General features: G+C 46.8%; 1 protein-coding gene across 3 annotated transcripts in view; it reads right to left on the reverse strand.

Annotated features, from left to right (window-relative positions):
• Nucleotides 1–7108: 7108 nt before the first annotated feature.
• rnls (renalase, FAD-dependent amine oxidase) overlaps nt 7109–25114 on the reverse strand; it is a 39230-nt gene continuing 21224 nt past the window's right edge. The window contains exons 5-7 of one of the 3 annotated variants that reach the window (XM_036527800.1): nt 16678–16851; nt 13686–13861; nt 7109–7690 (exon numbers count right to left, since the gene is read on the reverse strand). In XM_036527800.1, the coding sequence (XP_036383693.1) occupies nt 7538–7690; nt 13686–13861; nt 16678–16851 (503 nt within the window). In that variant the 3' untranslated portion in view covers nt 7109–7537. Of the gene's footprint in view, nt 7691–13498; nt 13862–16677; nt 16852–25114 lie in introns of those variants that run through there. The other 2 variants (XM_036527792.1, XM_036527807.1) reach the window with 2 other exon arrangements.

Consider the following 25114-nt stretch of genomic DNA (forward strand, 5'->3'; position numbering starts at 1 on the left):
TTGATTAGAGGTCAAATTTGAGTGCCCCAGATAGTGCTGGAAGTTAGACTTAATTTTTTAAACTGACTGAATCTATTTCATTCATCTTTGTAACATGACAAGTGTAAGGAATTAGGTAGTATGTAAAGGTGCCAAGACCGTTTAGGACAACCAGCTGTGTCAATATTGTATCAGAAATGAAAGACGATTCACGGAATTCAAAGGAAGACAATCACATAAATAGTCAGTAACAGAATGTCAAGTCAGGCAGTACAACTACCACCATTATATGTGTATTGTACAGTACTTTTAATTGACTAGAATGATTACAATGGAGAATTGTCATGTATATTGTTATTGGGCCTTAAATAAACCTACAAACAAATGAACACGTCAAGAAATGCATGCTACAAAGGCTGTGGCCCGATGCCTAACATGAGCGTTTCCTCCGTCTCTTCCTCTCAGTGATTTTTGGCTGCAGTTTCATCAGCCCTCTATAGCCGATCAAAGTGGAACGCAGGGATTGGACACCGAGAGCACTACCCCTGATTGGTCAGCCGCCCTGCCTCTCAGCCTGCGCTTCCCAGCAGCTCCTGCCCACCGAATATCACTGCAAGCTGCTTTCACTGGCAGATTTTGTCCTCTTTCCACAAAGTCTAAAGTCCAAGGCAGTTATAGATTTACAGCCGGGGAGGGTATTGTGAGTGTATTATGCAGTATGTGAGTTTAATCTGCACTGAAAGCTTAGCGGCTCTCTGACGGCCCACAAACAGGAGCACATTTCTGCTAAGGCTGTACGCTCCACGCAATCAGCCTCTGCTTTCATCGGGCTTCTGATCAATTATCCACAGTGCTTTATCACCAGCACTGGGAGAGATCCAATAATACCGTGGGGCATCCCAGAAACTCACCCAACTTTCAGAATATGGCCAACGGTACAAGGCACACAGCATTAATCTCAGGACGAGAGGCAGTTGCACAGTACTGATAATACCCATACCCATACCCCCCCCCCCCCCCACCAACACCACACAAAACACACGACATATACACACGCGCACACACAAGCGCACGCACACGCACACACACACACACATACACTGCATTATCAGGTCCAGAGTCTAAATGTGTAGCACAGCAGCAGTGGAAACTGTACAATAAATGTTTACATAATTACTCACACTGGGGAGTTTAATGACCATTTCCCTCATTCTGTCTCTTTACAAAACATCACAGCATCCCTCAGCCAGGAGCGTTCTAGGAGGGATCCTGCTTTTGCCTACATTGCAATTATTTGTTTGGTTTGGGTATGTTACATTAACTTTTCTGCTGCTTGAGCTGTAAACACAAGACCACACACACAATAAACTTACATGACAAAGTAGATGTAACACACTAGACTAGATTTTCTCAAGACAAGGCTGCATATCTTAAAAATAATGATGTATACATTCTTGAGGCTTTTTTTTTCTAAATGAAAAGAAAAAAATTCCTTTGTTGAAGGCACGTAAGAAAAGGCAAATTTAGGGAAGTTCATCTTATATTCTCTTATTGTAAGATAAGTTAGTTAATTCAGGAGGAATATTCTTTTTCACAATGTACTGGGATGGAGCCCCTGATGACACTTCTGTCCTAAATGAACTACTTTGGGTAAACGTGAAAGCTATTTATAGCAGTTTCAGTAAAGAAAAAAAGAGGATCAGTGACTTTTATCCAACCAAATTGTCCGGTCATTGTTGCTGGCCTATATTTCAGCGTTAACATCCACAGTAATCAATCAAGGAGTGCCCTTTGCTCTTGGTGCGCTGGTTTGGACGGTGTGGACCTGAAGCGCAACGGAGAAGATAGGGAAACTCTGTTCCTCTCTAGATTTCTGAGAGCACAGTTCTCATTTTTGCGTGTGTCTGTGTGTGTGTGTGTATGTGCGTGTGTGTGTATGCGTGTGCACATGCTGGTTCCTTTCCCTCGGGAGGTCGACGTAGCTCACTTCCTCTAACACCCAACTCAGAGGGTGTGGTGCTGCTCGGTCAAAGCCGCCTCTTGGCCCAACTCCGATAACAGAAAACTGGTGTCACCACGTTCCTGAGACTACCAAAAAAGTTCAGCTCGTCTGGGGCACACTGAGACGACCCTCAGGGCACCCCGAGCGTGTTTACTCAGGGAATTAACAAGCTTTGCCGGAGAGTCGCCAGGCTCTTACAATGGAGCGCAGTCTCTGTTGAAATTCCCATTCAGAATGCACATTACCCACTTATGTGGTGGTGCTCTTACTGTAAGAAACAAAGCCCTGTCACTTATCCCCCCCGCCGTCGGTGCTTGAGCTGCGCGTTTGGCAATGAAATCCTGAAAGCCGACTCCTTCAAAGCCAGCTGCCGTTATCGTTTCCTGAGTGCCTCTGGGTCTCCAGTCAGTGTCTCTCCTTCTCTGTCAAGTTAGCGAGCGTGCAGTGACACTCTGCATCCTTCCCTTTAAAATCACGGCAGCCTTGGCGCTGAAAGTGCAGCGGGCTTGGCGGGATGTGATGCCGCTCGGCTAGGCAGCCCACGACGACCTCACCTGAAAGGTAGTTTCCTTTTGTGAGGGCAAAAGTAAGAGAACTGCGAGGAATAACCGACCGCGGCCTGCCATGGTGGTGGGTGAAGCAGAAACATCCCTGACGAGGACTGCTTTGAGGTGTGGCGGGGTTTTTTTTTCTCTGCTTCCAAGAGGCGCGCACGCTGCATTGCGCAACGAGCAAGCTCGTCTCCTGCTCCCCGTCCACTCCCTAAACAATTCCTGCAAACCGCAGGCATGAGGTTTTCCACTTGTCAGACAGGCTGCCGTTGAGTCACCTTGAGGTCCACGTGGGTTCTTGGTATTCTTGATGTGGGATAGAAATGTCAGTCGTGTTTAACAGTGCGGTTGCCAAAACAGCAGAAATAGCTGATGGTTAATTGGTCGTCTGATGGGTTAAATCACAGCCACGATCAAACTATTTTGGGAAAGGTCTGCGAGTGGCATGGCACTCGGTCTGAGAGACAAGAAGGAGTAAATCAGTATTTCTGTACCTCTCCATGAAATACCTGTGCGGCATTAACACAGAAACACATGCTTTAGACTGGCAAGCCATCGCTGTCTGTACGGGTCTGATTTCCACTCCCAGATCAATACCGGCTCTCCGGGCTATCGACTGCTCTGAGAGGGTTATGCTGTTCTGCTGGAGACAGCTGCCGGTGACATCAGCTCCCGGCAGCCACTGCGGTCTCGGCTCCACTAGACCTGCAGTCTCACGGGATCGGGAGAGGAGTCTAAACATCACAATTTTCTGTCTGGCTCTCTGAGCGCACAAAGGGCAACTCACATCTTCCCCCTCACATGGCCCATTTTCACTCATTTCCTCACTGAAAGGACCAGCCCCCCCCGCCAAAGAATATACAAAAGTAATCTTATTATTAGCAATGCACTTGAGTCCAACCACATGTAAATGCAATAATTAATCTCTTCCCCCCATTCCCCTCCCTCTCCTCCCCTCCCCCTCAGCTTTGTAGCAGATGAGTGCAAACGCAGTTGAACGGCTGGCCTTTTTATCCCATTCAAAGGGTGTCCACCTTTACGAGGAGTCACGTGTCACGCGGGACTTGAATCTTGCTGCCCCAGTGGCCCGGGGGGAAGCCCAATATCTCCTCAACCTCTGGTGCCATCTGCCAGTGACTTTGCAAAAATGCAAATCAGCTACCCACAGTGCACAGCAGCCGGCATGTTCCATCGGAATAGCCTACAAAAATAGGTCAGACGCGCGATGAGCCCTTGTGTCTCCGGCACGCACTGTAGCCTTTGTGTGACGAGGGCTTCGTGGCCAGGGAATCTGCCGGGACTATCGCGTGCATGTGAGTGAGCGAGAAAATCTGGGGGGGGGGGGGGTGGTGGGGGGTGTGGAGGATAAAACAGAGAAATGACTCGGGGAACGTTTCAAACGAGCACTGGCATCGAAACAAAGGGGGCAGCTCGGACTTGCCATTCACCAACGGCTCTGCCAGTTGGTTGAAGTGGTGCAGCGAATTCCCTCCCCTGCCTCATCGAAAAGAAAAAAAAAACACTGTCTTCTGCTGGCTGTAATCACCCAGTGATTCCTGTGCACAAGTCAACTGGGTGCAAGACACAACAAAAACAAGCGTTTTTCACCGGGCAGACTGTTCGCCCGTATCCAATTCTTTCTTATCGGTTGCTAAAAAAAGATAAAAGACCCCCAGCTGGTAATGAGCGCATTAATGAAAGCCAGGCAGCTGATGCAACATTGTAGCAAGGCTATTGCAATCCAGGCAGCTGAGTTCTATTTCTCGCAGGGTGACTCGTATGAATTATGCAGCTCGCACCACCGAGCTGTTCTCCCACTGTAGTTCCACCCATTTTCTCTAGCCCAAATGAGCTTTAACGTTTCATAATCGCGCTTCTCTCGCACACTTTCGGCTCTGTGAAAGCGAGACACGAATGTGTTCATTCGCCGAGATGGGATTCTTTGTTCTTTTTTTGTGTGTATATGTGTTTGTCTGTGTTTATGAAATCACCTGATCTGCTGCATGGGTATGTTGGAATAAAGGGGGATGACTGGGCTCAATCCCTACTTCCTGCTGTTTTCATGGGCCTCCCACAACAGTGTGGCCGATCATGTTTATGGTATGTTTGTACCAATGAGCAATTGACCACAACGGTGCTGATGGCCATTAGCATTCTGAAGGCCTCTTCACCACGGTTATGGCCAGGTATGGTCACCAGAGCCACGTCCTTCAACAGACTGCTCATCCATTTCAGGGTGACCCAGGGGTTTTACACTCCGGCCTGAGGCGATGGGATGGGAAATGGGAGTATTGGGTAAATCCATTTTATGTGATTCTCCACTCTCGGAGTCCGAACCAGAGCATATATTATTTACTGACTGTTCTCATTTCTCTCCTTTGAAAACATTTACGTGAGTTTGAAAGCCAATGATCAATTTCACTCTAGAGCGTGGCTTTAGTCAAAAGGCAATCCTGTTGATTGTGAAACACTATTAAATACTGATGGAAAAGTTCATTTAAAAAAATCTAATGCAGTAGAGGTCTGACTTAATCAGTATTCATTGTCCTCTCTTCTGTGTCATCTTGACCACAGCTATTAACACTGGGCAAATTACACGGATTCCATTTCCTATTATTCATTGTGAAAACTTGATAGCGATTTCATATTAAGTCTCGTAATAAGAGGTGAGCTCAGCTTCTAACCACATCAAATATAATCATCAGTGTGCTGTCTTTTAAATGGAATAAAATACACAGGGTTTCAGCTCAGACACTCCAACTTCAATGACCTCAATTCAGGGTTACTTTGGAAGTAACTAGAGCTTTTGAATTTGGAAGACTTCATATTTACAAAACGGAAGAAAAATTTAAAAATTGCTTGGAGCTTTAGGTCGTTCTGTGCACATGTTAGCCGTGAAACTTATACAAAGATCAGAGCTGACCAATAATGCACAACGGGTGTTCGTCTTCAAGAGATACTTGGTATTGGCTTTTTCAAAATCATTTTCAGAAAAGCAGAACCTTCATCATCTCTTGTTGCTTGCCCTATCTTTATTCTTCACTCAGATATATAAAATACCCACAGCAGTTTCTGTTTGACCAAAAATAACATGCCCCCCACAGGATGGCTACATTTGTCTGTGACAGCCACGATTTTCACATCGTTTGCCCATACTACAATTATGTAATGTGAGTGATTTTGGGGCAGCCCATGTGCTGGTCCATGAGTATATTAGTATTGATGGATTTCTATCACAGTAGAGTGGAAGCAGGGAAGTGATGGGAAAGAAATCGAACCAAGCTTGATGATCATGTATCGGAGTAGATCAGAATTGACACCAGTGACTGTACTGTAATGTAACCTTGTTTTTTATATATATTTTTTAAAGATAGTGAAATTACCTATTGGTGTTGCAGGCCACACCAGTGTGAGCAAACTGAAACTGTGAAAATAAAAAATAAAGCAAAAAAAAAAAAAAAAACGGAATGATGCAATATGATACGATCCTTTCAAACGGCTTTTTCTCTCATTTTTCAGACAGATCTGACCATTTTTATGGTAAGCGCCTGAAATCTGTTTGCCATTTAATAAGCCGGTTTTCATAAATCAGCATTCTGGGGGTTTAGTGGCACAGAATGTTGATAATGCCAGCACGCGAGAGGGGTATACCTAATCATAAACAGGCTTTTTCCACTGAGGGAGGCGGAGAATGGCGCTGTAACAGACACTTTCTTCGGCGTAATGAACATAAATAATGCATAGATGCCATAAATTTGCACCGCACTGAATCCTGCGCTCTGCGCGTTGCAGTGCGACCGGCCCCAGCTGCCCGAGAGTCTGTGCGCCGGCGTCAGGCCCGCGCTGCTGTAATTACAGCCGGATTAGTGGGGCTCTCTCAAGACCAGTGGCCAAACATTTTGTCCCAGATTAGAGCCCAGATGCACTTCCACTAAGCTGCAGAAATCGGTCAGCCACCACCCTGCTCTATAGAATTACACCACTATGGAATCTGTAGGGGGGGAGTGGGCGGGGGTGCTGGAGAGAACTGGGCCTCTGTGGGAAGGGGGGGGGGGGGCACCGATATTCATGTGCTCCTGGCAGATCCGGGCCCTGCACTCCTTATGCCAGGGGCTTTGATGAGCCAGCTCCAGCTCAGAGCTCTGGACACTGGAGATACACACCCCCTTGCTCTCTTATGGAGCTGTCATTAGATTTTTTGATTTCCTTCTTGCCTGTGGGATAAACAGTGACTTATACATTCTGGAGGTCCACTGATGCACGGACACATGGAGACCTCTGTCAAATAAAGTGCAATATGCAGAAATAAATAATAAAATAGAAGTGGAATGTTAGTGTGAACGAGAATTTAATTTTACACGGAAGAAATCAGTTATGTGCTCATTTTTATGCACATCCAAGGTGAATTAAAAAATTGTTTAAAACTCTGGGGGAGAACTGTCTGACTCTGTCAAACAAAAAAGGATGTGGTAAATTACCTCCTCTAATGCGACTGACGCAAAATCAATTTACCAACAGCGCCCCGCCTTTCCTTTCGCTGCTGTGAAACTTCAGCCATCAGAGCTCTTCAGCCAAAAGCATATGCATAGAAACACCATAGCTCATAATACAATATTTCTTTTATTATCTGACCAAAGACACACTAAACATGGAGGAATATTACATATGTGAGATCATAATTAGAACAAAACAGATCATCAGTCAAAATTAGGACAAAATGGTACTTCAGAAACCGTGGCGACGGAAGGATGGCTGTATTGGTGTGAACCTTTCGTGGGCCGCTCCGGTTACAGGTGCGCCACCGCTTCTTGTCCTGAATGCTGGAGAGTGGGTTTCACGCCGGTCTGGCCATCACAGACCTTGGCACTGCGGGTTTTGCAACAGTCTAGGAGCGGCCGCCTCTGCAGAAGGCATGGTGGAGTCTCCGCGCTGTCCGTGTCGGAGAGCGGAGCAGGGTGGACCGAAGCGAGGCTGGGCGGTTTCAGGATCGCCAGGCCCTTTCTCGTCAGAGCGAGGACTTCAGAACGTCTAAGACCTTCAGAGCCGACTCAATGCAGCCGTCGAAGTTGGAGTGCGTGAATCCATCGCCCCCGCACACCAGCAGAGGCTTGGAGAGCAGCGTCATCTGCCCTGGGCAATCGGCTACTGCGCCCATCACCTAATTATGGGAGAAAAAAAAATGATTGAAGAGCATTAGTGTGACAGTAATGATCAGCGGGCCAATGGCAGGGCGCGTTCGATATTGCTTGACTATTGAGTGAGTGCGGTCACTCGCTGCTCCAGCCTGATCAATAAGGTATCTGTGAAAACAGTTTGTGCGCTCAGATCAGATTCAATATGTCAAGTTCCATTTTATACAGGAAAGGACATCCTGCGCAGCCGAGCAAATCCAGATCAGAGCGATATATACTTAAATATAAATGGAGTAAACGAGGGGAGGATAAGTTGGAGCTGAACTCAGTTGGAAAGTTACTGGAAACTGAGGGAGTGAAGCCTCAAAGATAAGCAGGGATGTGTAGAGGAACAGGGGAGCGTTCAGTGCTGGAGAAATCCCTGGACGCGCGATGCGCTTTCGACTGCATGCTATCGGGATGAACAGGGACTCACCCACCCGCTAGCACAGCCAGAGCGGACTGCTTGCTTTGCAACCAAACTCAGAGCGATCCAGAGAGATAAATAATTACAAAGGCAGAGGACTGGGAATAAAGATATCAGGAGAAACGCCTTGCTGAAACATAAATACAGATAGCTCTTTGGCTTCTCGGGATTTCGAATTTGGAACTGCCCGAGATGCTGGTTCTGAAATGGGCAGGACTCCTTGCAAGATAGCTTTTGGTCTGAGCCCAGAGAGCCTGCCACTGGCTCTGGAATCTGCATGAGAGGAAGTCAACAGCTGGGCAACAGCGTGGTGCGGTGCTAAGGGCCCATAACCCAAAGGCTGCTGGCTCCATTTCCCATTAGGCACTGCTGTTGCATCACTGGGCAATATATTCAATCTGTAAATATATTCATTTTCATCACTAACCCAGTTTTTGTTAATTTATGCACTTTGACTTTTATCCAGGAGTGTGTAAGCATCTTGTTTTGGAATTTTTCCATTCTGGAAAAAAAAAAACCCTATAGAATAGGCTACACACCTACAATACCAGTAAAAAGTTTGGACACACCTAATTAAGATAATGGGAAACATGCATTCAAAGACATTTTGATCTGAAGACTTATGCTTAAAAGCTTGACATTTGTTTCTTAGACAAATATAAGCAGTGAAGTTGACGCCCATGCATGTATTTCTTTCCAGAAAAATCTTTTTTTTTTTTTTTTGCCATTTTGAAGAGTCTAAAATATAAAACAGTTTTGATTTGTTTATAACCCTTTTTTGTCACGGCATAATTCTATTTGTGTTATTTAATAGTTTCGATGGCTTTACAATTATTCTAAAATGTGGAAAACAGAAAAAAATACAGAAAGAAAAGTGTGTCCAAACTTTTGACTTTTACTGTATTCATGTGAATGTTTACGAGAATCAATTCTCTGGCCTTAACACTAATGGTTTGTGGTACCACTTGCCGGTAGCGGTGGGATATGGTACCCACTGCTTCTCTACTTGGCACTACAAATTGAGAGAGGTAAATTGGGTCTGTTTCTCCAAAGAAAGAACTGATGTTGGAGTTCATCACCAGTCATCCACATTCATTTTAAGGAACTTTACACTTGAGATTTCTCTCATCCTGAACAGTTATTGAGTTTGAAATTACCCAGAAACCCTCTTGGTGTTGGTGTGAATTGAAAAAAAACTAGAATGATACATGTTGCAACGAGAGGAGGATGTGCTCTGCAATTATTATTATTATTATTATTATTTTTCCTTTTTTGTGGCTGATGCCTATTTATAATGTTTGTTAGGGTACTCACTGTACCACTGTCCTCAGCACTGTCCATAATGTGAGGCTCTTCTGGTTGGAATCCCAGTGTAAGTAAGAGTGCACAGCCTGGCCACGCTGCATGTTTACAAGCGAGATCCGTGTCCAAGGAGGTGACCGGCTGCTTCCATGAAGAGATGCTGCTTTGCAAAGTCTGACTATCCTGACGTCCAAACGGGTAAGATCACATCATATAAGAATATCTACCTTTTCGATTGCTCATGGATACATTTGATCCACCCTTTACAACACAATGGTGTCTGTGTTTTTGAGTTTCTTTTACTGGCTGTGTATAATGAACAGTAATCGTGACCTGTCTTTAGATAAGTGTAGAGTTGAGGTCTATGTGATGCTGCACTACAGTGGCATGGGTGGGAGTGTAGCATAGTTGTCAGGAGCAGGGCTGGTAACTGAAAGGTTGCTGGTTCGATTCCCCCCGGGGCACTGCTGCTGTACCCTTGGACAAGGTACTTAACCCACAATTGCCTTAGTAAGTATCCAGCTGTATAAATTAGTAAAATTGCAACCTATGTAAGTTACTCTGGACAAGACCATCTGCTAAAAGAAATGTACAGTGGGGCAGATACCTTAGGTCCTGACATGCTGCCAAAATTTAAAGCCCAGTTCGCCTGAAGCAGCACTTTTCCTCTGATAAACAAAAGGGGAATCTTTGCTATAAAAAGGCTTAAGATAAAATGATAAGCAATCCATGCTCTCCCCAGTAATAATCAGGTTGATTTGGCCTCTGGGAGTATTAATAGATGCCAGTAAGGAGTGACTGTTCCCAGACAAGCGCAGACCTCATCGGGCAGACGTGCTCTGGACGTGGTGGTTTCAGCACACAGTGTTTCATGGAGGTAAGGGGGAGGCCAGGAATGTTTCAGAGCTGAATATAATTTTGAAACAAATGATGAAATCCTTGGGGCTTGCGGTGGCTTTAAGACCTGTGATTTATATGTGCAGAGGGCAATTTGGCTGCAAGCAGGGCTTAGGCCCTTTGCCACTGATATCAAATAGGTCCTGCAAGCCAAAGCTTTCCAGCAATGTTTAAAACCCGAATCTGAAAGTTTAGCGCGGTAATGACTTCTCTGAGTAAACACATTCCACGTACGTGCATGCCCCATTTCAATGGCCTTCCCTGGCCTAAGAGGTTTAAGATAAACATCGAGGTACATTTCAGTAGTGTAAGGAAATAGTATCCATTTCCTGGGGCTTTTAATAGGCATAGTTAAAGACTATCCGTTATCATTATTTTCCCAAACTTTTTTTTTTTGTATCTTTAAACCGTAATCTCTGTAAATCAATTGATAAACGCCCATGCTGAAATGTGGCCAAGAACAAATTGTTTGGTTTGCTGTGGTAGCGAGTTGATATTAGAGGTTATAACCCCTCCTCTCTCACACACAAGGATACCCCATATGCACATGTCCACTTGTGTGTAGGAAATGAGCCCAGGTGGGGGGGGGGGGGGGGGGGGGGGCGTGAGGATTCCAAGATAAATGTGAAAACACTGTCAACCTCTGAACAGAGTCACAAGCATCAAATGTAACAGCAACACAAGTATCTTGGTGGCAAGTTGCTATTCAGCTTCTACTGAACACAATGTTGAGCAATAACAGAACTGAAATTTTTTCCTGCAATGCTGCCTTTGTTAACATGAAGTAAGTGAACTCCACAGAAGTCCGACGCACAGAGGTAGACTACCGTCCTGTACACCTACAAGAGGGGGCGAGTCTAGCTGACTCACTACCCATACAGAAAAGAGATGCTAAACTGGACCCTCAGAGGCAAGCAACTTGCCACATGGCAGTATAAGCTACGACACACAGTAGTGAAGAAGGAGCACTGGCAGAACTTAGAAGAAGCCATACAGGTTACAAAACAAGAAGACAGGGAAGATGCAGAACCAAGCCATCAAGCTCACCTATGGCCCACGTTTTCCCCTGGTCCAAGCATGGGCAGTGTACTACACTGTTAGAGAACAAGCTCTACATCGGGAAAGCACTGATGTTGCCTTTTTGGATTCCTAGTCAGCAGATTCCGTCACAAAGCTTTTTGGACACGGGTCCCCGTGAAAAACCCAGAACCAGAATCAGGTGAAAAACCAAGAATCCAAAACCACAAAAACCTTGTGGCTTTGGCATGCCTCCTGGCCAAACCCAGAGACCTCAGCACCCGACATGTGTTCCTCTGGGACCAGATAGAGGGTGCTGTTGTGAAACTACTTGGATGCGACAAGGAAGACTGACCAAAAAAAAAAAAAATCACCATCACCACTGTCAAATTTTATCAACATATTCCATGACATTTCAGATGTCATGCCTTTATAACAACTATAAATCTTCAGCACCCCCAAATAAGAATTTACTAACACTTATTTTTTGTAAGCTGCTTCCTGTAAATTCCTATAGCATACTGAAGAAAGGGATATTCATGGACGAGAGCAGGGCCAAACAGATGCTATTTCAGCCGCTAATGACGTACAAAAAAGAAAGCAGCCTGATGAATCATGGGGATGGAGCTGTTCCCTCCTCTATCAGGGGACATGTTTGAGCTGTCTCTGTGGAGCAGACTCCTGAGCGCTCCCTGTGCTGTGGGGCACAGGGCTCGTCTGTTCTGTGGCATGTGGACAGACTGCTGGGGGCCGTGTGTGTGTGTGTGTGTGTGTGTGTGTGTGTGAGCTCCACCATGGCCCGTCCAGCCCAGGCAGGCCTTGGCCCATGCTCTGGTGCTCACAGCGACCAGGTCTCCCGCGCAGATGTTCCGTGACCTCTGACCCTATGCTGAGGCCCAACGCTGCATGTCACAGAAGAGTGCGTGTGTGAGAAAGTGAGAGAGCGAGTGAGCGAGAGAGAGAGACAGAGAGACAGAGAGAGAGAGAGAGAGAGAGAGAGAGAGAGAGACAGGGAAGGATAGTGTGAGTCAGAGCATGCATGTGTGTGAAAGTGCATGTGAGGGAGAGCGAGTGAGTGGGTGCATGACAGCGAGGGAGTGTGCTGCATGTGTGTGTCCGTGGGTGAGGAAGACTATAGCCTTCATGAGTAAGACTGTACAAATCAGAATGTGTGGGTGCCCCTGAAAGCAAACAAGGGTGCATGACCGTGTGTATGTGCATAAGTGAGTGTATGTGACAGTTACAGTATGCGGTTTTGTGTGTGTGTGTACATGCGCGTGTTCGTTTTCTTCTCTATCAGGGGAGTCATCTCTCCAAGGACAGGATGAGTGTGTGCGTGGGTGCGTATGTGTGCTCGTGCCTTTTTTCTCACAGCTGTGCGGTGTAGCTGAGGACAGAGAGACGCTCTAAGGGAGAGGGCTTCTTCAAACTGGGGGATCGCTGGGCAGAATCCGGCACCGCGGCTCTCTCGCCGTGGAAGCTGGCAGCAAAGCGCGGGCATGGAACTCACGGCCCATAAGCCACTGCACAACACTGTGGGACCGGGCTGGCAGAGCAGGGAAATGCAGCCTCAATGGCCGGAGCTCTTCTCTTCTCATAACCTTTAATCAGGAAGCCTATCAGCCGCGCGCACCTTCCTTAAACAAAGTCGCTCCACACCGTTCAAATCCGCCATGCATCTTGTTCCTCTTTAATAAATGGATTTGTTCTGCAGCATACCAGGCAAGCTCCTCATTAACTCCACTTAAGCGTGTTCTTAGTTCATTATTAAAGTAATGCAGAATATTAAGCGACATCAGAAGTGTAAAGGGAAAGGCTGCAAAAATTGCCTTTCTCTTGCTGAGCGCAGAGTGCAGCATTTAACAAGCTCTACACAGACAATCCTTCGGTATCTGTTTCAAGACGGAGATGAAAAGTGTAAAAGAAGATTGCTTCAACTAAACAGGACACTGGAGCAACATCAAACAGACAGTCCTGAATAGTCATATTCTTCAGACGCGCACTCTTGCACTGGAATGCCGAGCAAATTTGTCCCAGCTTACCAAACAAATCTTTGTCATGGATCTGAACCAAAAATACACTTTCATACGATCAAACGCAACCGGCTACACAGCTCATTTCACAATAAGGAAGTGTCTGCTGAGGGGGAAGAATGGAGAGAATGGAGCTGCGCGTCTCCAGCGGAACTGACCCAGGATCAGCGCTCCGCGCCCAGATCACTCCTCACCTGCTGAGGGGGAAGAATGGAGAGAATGGAGCTGGAAAGAGGTCGCCGCAGGCTGTGCGTCTCCAGCGGAACTGACCCAGGATCAGTGCTCCGCGCCCAGATCACTCCTCACCTGTGAGTATCTCCACTTCTGGCACTTGATGCTGATTGGCTGGGGAAGGCCGGGCAGGACCTTCTGCAGCTCCTCCAGAATGAGAGGCTCCACCTCCTCCTTGGCCTCCTCCAGGTGCCGGAGTCCGAAGGGCACGCTGGTGTGGACCACCACGGACGGCCCGCAGTCCGGCGACTCTGAAAGGACAACGGCCAAGCGATGACAAAATGAGAACAAGTGGAGCCAAACACCACTGTGACCGTGGTTATACTTCCTCGATGTGATTTCCAATGTGCCAATACAGTGGGCGAAAGGTTCTACGCTCTAAAGCATAAAAATATTCCACTCAGAGGTGCAAACTTCGGTCATGTTCAAATCATGGAGACATCATTAAGAATTGGATGCATTGCACTTTAAAAAGAATTTAAATGTAGGCCTAACTATTCCCACATTCTGACTGTAAAGGCTTTGAAAAGATTCTGATTCAAAGAAGAAAAGTTTATATCTAGGTCCTGATGTTTTATTAAACACTGCACAAATGATAAATGGGATATAAGGAGCTTGCGTGTCTTTCTTTAAGGCCAATCATGTGTCTTTAATAAACTGAGATGAATTAGAAGACTCTTTCTACATAAGTGTAACATGACCAGCTTTATTTATTAGACAAATATTTGAGCCTGTCTGTGGTCTGTTTGCATTTGTTTAATAACAAGCGCACAAACTGTCCAGCCCTGCCGACCGTAGATCATATTCGAGATTGACATCATGCGCAGACGTTTGCCTTCAAGGCCGTGAGCTCATGGATTTCAGATATAACCCACTCAATAGTCTGGGCTCTGACCCATGGCTGACGCTTAAGCTAATTTATTAGCCTTGTGCATTGTGAAGTCATCGCTGCAATGACATTGTCTCAAAACATGTTTAAACTGATTGCAGAAAATAAGGTTTTACTGCATTTAATAAACACGGCCCCTGGTTGACCTGCTCAGCGAGAGTAGAGTTACCGGCAGGTCAATCATTTCCTCATTTCTCATTTTCAGAGGCAGATGAGAAGTGCAATCCGACGCCGGCCCCAGCCGCAAACAAACACACGTGTTTTTCGCTCGAGACGGAATACGATTTGACTCGCGATAAATGCACCTTTCCAGATGGAGCCTCAAGGGAGGGGGGGGGCGTTGGGCAGGAGGGGCAGTGGGGGTGGTGTGAAACAGTGAGTGACGGACACCTGTCTGCTGGGCTGGGGACGGGGAACAAGGACGAGGGACAAGGACGAGGATGCTGGTGGTGGGAGACGGGCATCTCTGCGCGTTCAAGCACGGAGTCCTTCGGCGGTGCCGTGAGACTGCTAATCGATGCACCCCGGTTGGCACACTCATGAATAAAAGAAGCACGGCTGCTCCCTCTGCAGATCAGCGCCCTGGCCCTGGCCCCGCCCCAGCCCCAGCGAGGGCGCGAAATGAGAGGAGGGGAGAGAGAGGGAGAGGGAGAGAGGGAGAGAGGGCGAGCGAAAAAGGGGGGGGGGGAGCAGAGAGAGAGCAGGGCAGGGTGCGTGGGCGAGACACTGGAGTCATGCCCGCTCTCTGACTCACTCCCCTGGTAGGGAGAGAGGCACAGGTCACATAGTTCACTGGAAGACTGGGGAAAGACTGGGCTCCTTCACTGCACAGCACAGAAGGACAGCCTTTGCCTCCAAATAGTGCATCTTGCGTGCCTTTCTATAATGCGCGAGTGTGAGTTTTTACCAATTAAAACTGAAAACCATACAGGTGGGGCATACAGGGGGGGCAGAGGCCAGCACAATGCTTGTGGTCCTGTCACTCATTGAAAGACTGCCTCTGCCTAGGACACCGGACTCTCTTTCTTCGGGACGGCACAGGACATTTGCTCTGCCTTTTGCAGTCTGTGGTGTGATGAGTGTGACCTGACATCTAAGCATCCCTGGTCACGGTCACCTTAAGGCCACCGTCAGCCAGTGGAAAAATCCACCGCTGTTCCTGACTCTTGATTCAAAGGCGATTCCAAATCCTCCCTGAAAGATAACACCCCCACTGACTTCAGCTACAAGTAAAACACATTACGCGCGGCAAAATGGAGACAGAGCCTCAGAGAGGATAATGATTCAGAACCCTTCCACGCTGGAAGAAGAATGCGGAACGCAGAATGCAAAATTCAACAGCCCTGCTAATTATGATGTTGCCTTCAAGACGCTGGGGTGTATGCAAGGTGACATGTGCAGCAGGGTTTTCAAAGAGCTCTCTTTCCATACACGCTGTATATTCCTCATTCATGAAGGCAGTATAGCTCCAGGTTGGCAGTTAGTTAAAAAGGTTTGATATTTTTCTTCAGATAACAGCAGGGGAAAAAAAAGTTTTGCCAGAGCTACTAATGAAGACCCACTTGCACTTAGGGGCCTGATTTCACGGCCGTTCGTCTCCCGACCTGTCTGTCTGAATCTACTTTTGCTATATTGCACAAGAAAAGAATGATAGAAGCTTCCAGGCTTCATTGGCTCACACCAGCTATTGGTGGAGCCATCGTTTTTTGGCGGCAGTGTATCGTGGTAAGGTGCAGGGCTTGTAACCGAAAGGTTGCTGGTTCGATTCCCTGCTGGGGCACTGCTGCTGTACCCTTGGGTACTTAACCCAGAACTGCCCCAGTAAATATCCAGCTGTATAAATGGATAACATGTAAAAACTGTAATCTATGTAAGTCACTCTGGATAAGAAAGTCTGCTAAATGACAATAATGTAATGTAATGATGGAACCAACTGCTCCGCCCCTTCCGATAATTCTGATCAAAAACCATAGCACGACAGAAGGGGAGTGTTTTAATGAAAACCTTACCTCTTGTTATTTATTACACACCTGCTCCTCACATTCAAAGCTGGACCCCATGCGGCTCTGAGCTAGACGCCTGCTACACGCTGAGCAGCAACACTCAATTAGACAGCACTTTACGTGCCGTCAGCCCTCCATTGGTGCCCTGCTTAAGAGAGAGAATGGGAGCACTGACCTAAATTGCGCTTTTTATCATCGATGGAGATGAAGCGGATGCAGGGATTATCGGTGATGTACTTTGCCGCCCAGGGGACGTCAATCTGCACGCCGGCGTCGTAGAAGAGTCCCAGAGCGTAGCGCGAGGAGTAGCTCACGGTCTCCAGCCTCTGCCTCTGGCTCTCGTCAATTACTGCAGGGGGAGAGAGAACCCCCCCCCCCAAAGAAACAGGATCAGTGTTCTATCCGAACTGGCCCTGCCCTGTTCTCCGACCCCGGCAGAACCAGGCCAGCTGAACTCATTCAAGGTCCCGCTCACACTGTAAAACGCTCCCACATTTCAGCTGGGCTTCTGTGTGTGACCTCCAGATATTTCATTGCTGGACAATATTTCCATTCAGTACATATCTTACATTATGTACCTTCCTTACATTTTTTTACACTGCTGCGGTTCAGTGGAAACTAGCATTGCAATACAGATATATTGTACTGTATTGTATACTGACAAAAAGCATACTTTATGCCATGTCTTTAATCAAGGGTAAAATATAAGAACTGGAAGGCAAGCTGACCCACATAAAATGATTAATACTGCCTGTTTATGTTCACAGTATAATCACTTTGTAAGTATTAACTACACAGCAAGTAAGTTTTGTGCAACTGAAATTTCAGCTTCGATACTGTGAGTATGAGCAGAGGGATAGTCTAACTTATTTTATTTATACGGTTTTGGAGCTTTTTCTTTTTTTTAAAGCAAAGCTGCCCTTGTTTCCTGTCTGGAACATCTGTTGTTTATTGGCCTCCGCTGTTCTGTGTTGGCTCTGCTTTAGTTATTTAAGGCCCCAGAGTACTGAGTATACAGAGGTTGAAGTTCATCTCTGTGGATTCAAATACATATTTCTGTGAAGAGACAAAAGTCGCCGTTTCAAATAAAACCAATCGGATGTTTACACAAATCGGCTAGCAGGCCAGACCTTCACCGGTCCTGAATTATATAGCAGTGCTCACGTTCCTCAAAGTGTAGCACTACTGTCAGAGCGGCGGACATTTCCACTAACTATCTTTTTTTTGCCTTTAGACAAGATTGTGTTCAATTTATCTAACCGTCAATACAGGGCAAATGGCCTAGTGGGGTATTCTCAAACTAAACCAAATTAAACTAAAATCAAAAACCGGAATTCCCATGTTTAAAAACATGCTAGATGGTTTCTCGTAATGCAAACAGGGGCGAGCCAGAAGAGGAAGACACAATCAAACCCACACAAAGATCGCACTTGTGAAACTGGATGTCATGGAGAGTGTGGGCTGTCACATTTTCAGTTTGGTCATCTAGACCTTGAAATGAGTGTCATGTGTCAAATGATAAAATTAGAATCATTACTAGTAAACAATGAAAACATATCACATTGTTTATATAGTCACACACACACACACCTACACACAAAAAACCTCATCTATTAGAATCTACATATTTTTGAACCAATGTGCTGACTGAAATTACCCAAAAGGAAAGTATCTGTTTTGCTGTGTGGGAAGGCGCTGGTACACAGCTTTGGAGACTGTGAGGTCACCCTGCACTGCTCTCCTGTGGCTATGAAGCAGAGAAATGAAGAGTATCATGGTGGCCTCCCTCTCTGTGCTATGAAGGAGAGAAGCTCAAGAGTATCATGGCGACCTCCCTCCCCGTGGACGCCATTGCTATTCAGATGATACAGAGAGCACTTTGCCAAATGTTCATTAAAACAGGGCACAGCTGACGACGGGGAATAGAACAGCAGAGTCAGGGGTCACATGACTTCCCCATGACACCCCTTTTATCATTTTCCGTGTCATCCAACAACATCTGGGTAACATTAAGACCGTCTAAATGTGCCCCTTGGTGTAGGCAATCTGCTGTTGTATCTGCAAGGAGACTGTATGGGGACAAAACAAACGCTATCTGATGAATCCATAAAAAGGTTTTCTTTTCTCTCATGGAAAATGCAGGTGGAGGGACGTGTTTCTGCCGTTCCTGGAAACAAGCATCAGACACAAATCAATCCATGCACGCGCATGTAACTGAAACCCTGCAGACACCTTTGGGTCGCACTGGCGATGGTCGGCCCAACACACTTATGTTCTATCGTGCCGGAAGTCACTCTGGATAAGAGTGTCTGCTAAATGAATGTAATGTAATGTAATGTAATGGTGGGCATTTGCTGTAATGGTGTGGGGCTCACTAGTGGAGCCGAAACATGAAGGGCTGTGGACCGAACGTCAGAAATATGAAACCGAGAGCGAGACGGGAGACCTTCTGAGAAATACAGCGCGGGCCATCAGCCGGAGCCCCGCTGGCCACGCTGTTAGGTCAGCTCTTTGCACCGTTCTCCGCTGCACCCATCAATAGCTCCTGCCAGTGGGAAATTGGAAATTTTTTGCTCACTTCCTGTTTCCTGGGCCCTGGATTTATCATCCCGGGGCAGAAATGTACACATGCCGCCCACAGGCAAACAGAGTTCCGCAGCGTTACGAAGCAGACCTCATCGGAGTCCATCAGGCTCTCGAATCTCTCCAGACACAGGACTCCGAAAACCCGGGGAGGGCAGGAGACTCTGGGCCTGGAACTGGACATACTGACCTGTACAACTCTTCGTTTTGGTGCTAACCAGAAAACTGACACAGGCTGAGCTCACAAACCAGTTAAGGATTAAAAATGAAGAAAAAAAAAATCAGGAAAAAAAAAAACAAACAAATGGGTGAACATGGGGAGTTTTTCCTTTCAAGCTATTATGGTCTCTACTTCTAAAATTGTCACCACAATAAATTTTCTTTAATAGACCAAAAGGAATTCAAAACATTGTCTACATATTTTCATTGTCCCAGAGAATAAAGGGAGAAAAGGTCCCCCTTATGGAGACTCTGTGACTACGCGATTATCTCTGGCTTCCATCTTTTGTGCATTTGCAGACAAATAAATCACACACAACTGTGTTTTATCCATACAATATCACGCGCATGAATGCCACAGTATAAAAATATCTAAGCAGCCTGACAGGTTTCCAGGTTTCATTTTGTACACTGTGGGGGTCCTTCCTGAAGAGCAAGGCCTGTCCCAGCACTGCTGCTCCATCAGAAGGGGGTAAGCCACGTGCCCCCCCCCACCCATCCCTTTGCTGGGCCATTCCCCCTCTCTGCACTGGTCACCGCACTGGCCTTGGAGGGTGGATGCCTGCTCTCTGTCTGTCCGTACATTATAAATCTCCACAGACACTTCTGCTATGTTATGAACAGCTGTGGGCTCTGTGCTGGAGGAGACTTGAGACAGTAACCCCTTGCCCTCACAGCTTTGAAGCAATACTTTACTGCACCTATAAAACACATTCGGAGTGTACAGTTTATCAGAGAGCGGCTGAAGTTAGGGCTTTTCCACACAGACTCTCTCTCATTCACTCACACACACTCACTAATTTACACACACGTAAACATGCATGCACACAGAACAGAAATCCAACGCTTTCACAACTATACAAGCACATGCATGCACTGGCAGACACACACGTACACCAACAGAAACGCAATGCACGTACCAGCTGTACACACATCCAAACACATCAGTGCACACACACACACACAGACACAGACACAGACACAGACACACACACACACAGACACACACACACACAGACACAGACACACACACACAGACACAGACACACACACACAGACACACACATACACACACAGACACACAGACACACACACAGACACAGACACAGACACACACACAGACACAGACACACACATACACACACAGACACGCACACACACAGACACACACACACACAGACACAGACACACACATACACACACATACACACACACACACACATACACACAGACACACACATACACACAGACACACACACAGACACACACACACAAAGACACAGATACAGACACACACACACACACACACACACACACACACACACACAAGGGTAGTGTTAAGTGCTCGTGTTCTGCTACAACACACTGATAGTATAGCTCTTGAGTACAGCACTCCAGACAGGCTATGGCTGCCTTGCAGGATATGTTTTTTCACATCAGTCATTTCACACTGAGGCTGGTGATCACATTTTTAATCTCATGGCATTACTGCCTTCGTGTGAGACAACGATGACGATGGCGCTAGAGGAGAAAAAGAGGAAGAGGGCAACGCGGCCCGTCACCGGACTGGAAACATCTTTACACCTACTTACAAGACAGTGTATGCAAGTGTGCGGGGCTGTTCTGAGATGAGAAGGTTAACGAGAGCGTGTGTGAGCGTGTGAAGCTCTTCTGAGATGAGAAGGTTAACATTTTCCAGTCTGCGCGCCGGCCTTTGATGTGGCGGTCGGCGCGCTCTGCTCTGAGACAGCGCGGGGTGCTGACAGCCCTCTACCCCCGAGCCTCGCGGGTCGCAGGCCCAGGCGGAGCGGCTCTCTCCGGGACGACCCCCCCGTGGGCCCAGAGCGAGTCGAAGCGCTCTCGCAGGGGACGTCTTCTAGCGGAGACGTTCCGCGCTCTTTTATCGCTATTGCTGCTGAACAATAGCTTTTCGGGGGTAATCTCAGAGAGGGGCCGGAGAGAGGTTTTATGGTGCTAAAGATGCGATCACATGCATACATGCTGTCAGAGCAGAAGATACCCGCCAGGGCGCGGGGGGGGGGGTTGGGGCTGGAAATGGAGGGAGGGGCTGTCTGGCAGCCGGTGCAATGGAGGTTTGAATCCGGCTTTGAAGATGGCGGCGCATTTGTTAGGATGCCTTGTCCCCACTTTGACTGAAGCAGTAACTGGATTACTAATGTGAATGCTCACCGCGTCAGTCCAGTAAACGCGTCGCCTCCGGGCTCTCGCAGGGGATTATTTGTCCAAATTCTGCTCGCCGGAGCGTTCGTCAGACAGAGCCTGCAGCCTGGTCCCCTCCGCCATACTCTGAATCTCCCTGCATAGAGTGGACTGCAGATGTAACCTGCGTCAGGCTTGGTCCCGCTCCACGGGTATGGCCAGCCCCGGGGTTTCTCCTCCATACCTTATACAGGCAGGAGCTCCTTTGAAGTCTCGTGTCCGAGAGCTAAAAACCAAACATGTTCCTGGAAATCCTGTGTAGATCAGATCTCCCCTGCCCTCTCGGTGTGCTGTGATAAAGATCACGCCAAACTGTGGCACGTCTCTGTAACTCTTCTCCAGCATTGCTATAGGCAACTGCTTTGGATGATCGACGCTACCTGTCTCCACATCTCTTTACCGGAATGCTTAGCAGCGTGAGCAATGTTTCTAAATCGTCAAACTAACACATGGACAAGGCACCATATGTGAAGAGGGCTTTTGTATGGCCCGTTCTACTCCTGCATGCCTGTTGTCCTTGTCTTTAAATGGAGATGCACCGAATAAGCACTGCAGTTCAGATGTATAGTTTATTAGAGTTCAAAGACACCAAGTGCCTGTGTAAAGATCTAACAAGAGAGATATGACACAATCAGTAATGTTTTTCTAACCACTACTTTTTTTGTGTTAAAATTCCCAAAGTCATTCAGACTAATGGAAAGCATGTAGCCGTTTCACATTTAGTCAAAACAATGAATGTCCAGAATCAGTGAAGAAAAAACCCCACTCCTTAATCTTGTTAATTCTGCATTTTTGGGAAAAGAAATGTTCAAAAAGCACAGCAAAACATTAAACACCATACAAAATAATACGACAACACGACACTCGTGCACTAATTCCAAGAGAAACGCTCTTTTTCCTGCCAAAAAAACTTTGGATTACACCATTATGAGCAGGTGTGGGTTTAGCAATAATGAAATTAAAGACAAAGAGCAAGTACCGAAAAACAACTTTCAAGTAACCTTTGGCTTAAAAACGGCTCCACACGAAACAGCTACTCCATTCTGACCGCTAGCTCTTTTGGGGTTGGGCGGGGTGCATTGAGGACTGATGTTTAATGCGATAAACATTTAAATGTGATCTTTCATGTGATAATTCATGCTCCCTTAGCTGCAAACCCCACTCTAACACGTGACTACGCTGCGAGAAAACAGCCACATTAAATCCGTGTGGGCACAAATCAACTAAACCTCATTACGTTCAGTCTACCCCTCACAAAAGAGAGAGGTATAGGAACTTTGTGTACACTTCTCATGTATTCTTGGCTGTAAACCTGGTGTACTTGTGTAGAAGGGGACCCCTATTTTTTGGAACACGAAAAAAGAAGAAAAAAAAAAACAAAAAAAAAAAACAACTTCCACTCCAAATTTTGCTCGTCTGAAGTCCTCAATGGTGAGGTCACTTCCTATGGCAAATGAAAAGCTCCCAGGACTTCCTGCTCTCAAAGCAGTGTGAGAGTGGCTTCGGGGTATTGCAACTGTTCCTCAGTGCCTCCTCTCCTCCGCGCCTTCCAAGAATCAGGCGAAAGGGAGGTTGGGGGTGGGGAGGTTGGGGGGGGGGGGCTATGAGTGCAAGAGGGAACTAGCAAGAGTTAGTCTGGCTCCAGCCCAACTATCTCTGGGTTCACATCTGTATCAAATCTACAGGCGGAGAGAGGGTCCTACTCTCAGGCATTAGGTCACATTTCACAGCACACACACAAACTTTCGAGCGCGGCCTTCCCCTTAATTATTCTTGCCCTCACTCAATCCACAGACAGGAGCGTGTTACAATAATATGGCAAAAAGCACTACGAGAAGGACTGGGCTAAGGAAAGGTACAATTGCAATGACTTAAAACCGTGTCTAAATATAGTGCTGTTTTCCTACATATTATCAGAGGCCCCTGTTTGAGTAAAATGTAGATGCGGATGCTGTGCTTTGATATGTGCTTTGATACGCGATGTTGGCCTGCTCACTGCATCTCCTGGGAAATACAGACGTTTCCGGAAGCTAAGGAATTTTGGCCGCATATCTGATACATTGCAAAGCTAAATGTCTTAATTACCAGGTCCTGGCATATTGAAACAGCCAAAAGGTTCCCATAGCAAGAAGCTGGCGAGCGCAACGCCAATGTCCGGCAGCAAATGGGTTTTTGGGTTAGGCGTGGTGCTTCTGGTTTAGGCTTGGTGGCCATTGTTCTAACACAATTCAAAGACTGTGTGTGGCACTACAAATAATGGCCTCTAACACACAGGTCCAATTTTTACTTTTCAAAGTAAAAGCAACTTTAACTTCTTCCAAAGTTACATTGGTATTTAATACATCAAGATTTTCTAAAAGCATTTTTTCTTAAAGGATGTACGCTATTTTCATCATTGCTGGACTGCTGAATTCACCTCTAAACCACAGACTAAAAACACAAATGAAATGACTCCTCACACAAGACCACTCCATGATGAGAGCCTCCCTGTTCACCTGTCCTCTCTGCCGAGGCAGCCATGTTCTTCCACGTGTTGCCTTCGACGGGCCCACATGTTCGTCCTTCAAACACCATCCTGCTTTCTCACCTTATTGCGTTTGGTTCAAACCTTGTAAAGAGAAGCAGCCCGATATCCGAGCCGGAGTGATGGAGTCACACATCACTTGCAGGGGCCTGGTTACACATCATAAACAGTGATACCTCTTACCATCTGGCAGGGGCAAGGCCGTAAAAGAATGTTATTGTGAAACACGCTACACGGCTCAGGGCCGATTAATGAAGTGGAAAAGGGAAAAGCAATGGACGACAAGGGCATGTCTCCGCAAACAAAGCTCATTGTTGAGTATTGGTTCCAGCCTCCACTCCCACCTCGCAGCGATTGGCCGGTGTGAGGCACCTATGGAGGCCCGGTGAGAACACCTCAGTAAAGTTCTTGGTTGGAACTAACCAAGCATTTATATATCACTGTTGTAAGGACCAATGGGCTGCTGTGTACTTGGTACAGCATGTCCAAGGCCTCATTCTCTCTTGGGTTCATTCTGAAGTACTCCCAGCCTTTTTCTATATGGCTTAAGGCTAATTTTAAACTCAAATAAATATATGTTAAATGATATGTGGAGGGTGAACCACAGATTTGTATTTTTTTTTTTTTTACACTGCCTGAGGTGGCCTTTAAAAGCAGACAGTGGGAGGGTGCAGTCTACCGGCTGCTCTGACGGCTTGCAGCATGGAGGAGAGAGGGCCTGAGGGGGCCTGAGAATGCTCCAGACCTCGCTGGAATCAGATTCTGTGCACTTTAACGGGAGGCCTGCTTTCAAATGTCAGCGGAGTGGAGCGGAGTGCACGAGCTGCCAGGAACAGCAGACGCACGTCTCCTCCGCGCAGGAAATATATGGCTTGTCTTCTGCATTTTCGGGTGTCTGCAACGCGATGCAAAGCTCATAGTTGAGAAGATTTATAGACACCCGCAGCCACACCGGGTCTCCCACAGCACCACGGCCCTGCCATATTAGATAGGAAATGGAGCTGGAGTGCGCGCTAGGACAATTAATCAATGCTTCTCCGTTTCGTTTTTAGGGGCACGGCTAAGG

Source organism: Megalops cyprinoides, chromosome 1, assembly GCF_013368585.1.
Source record: "Megalops cyprinoides isolate fMegCyp1 chromosome 1, fMegCyp1.pri, whole genome shotgun sequence".
In the NCBI taxonomy this organism is placed as follows: Eukaryota; Metazoa; Chordata; class Actinopteri; order Elopiformes; family Megalopidae; genus Megalops; species Megalops cyprinoides.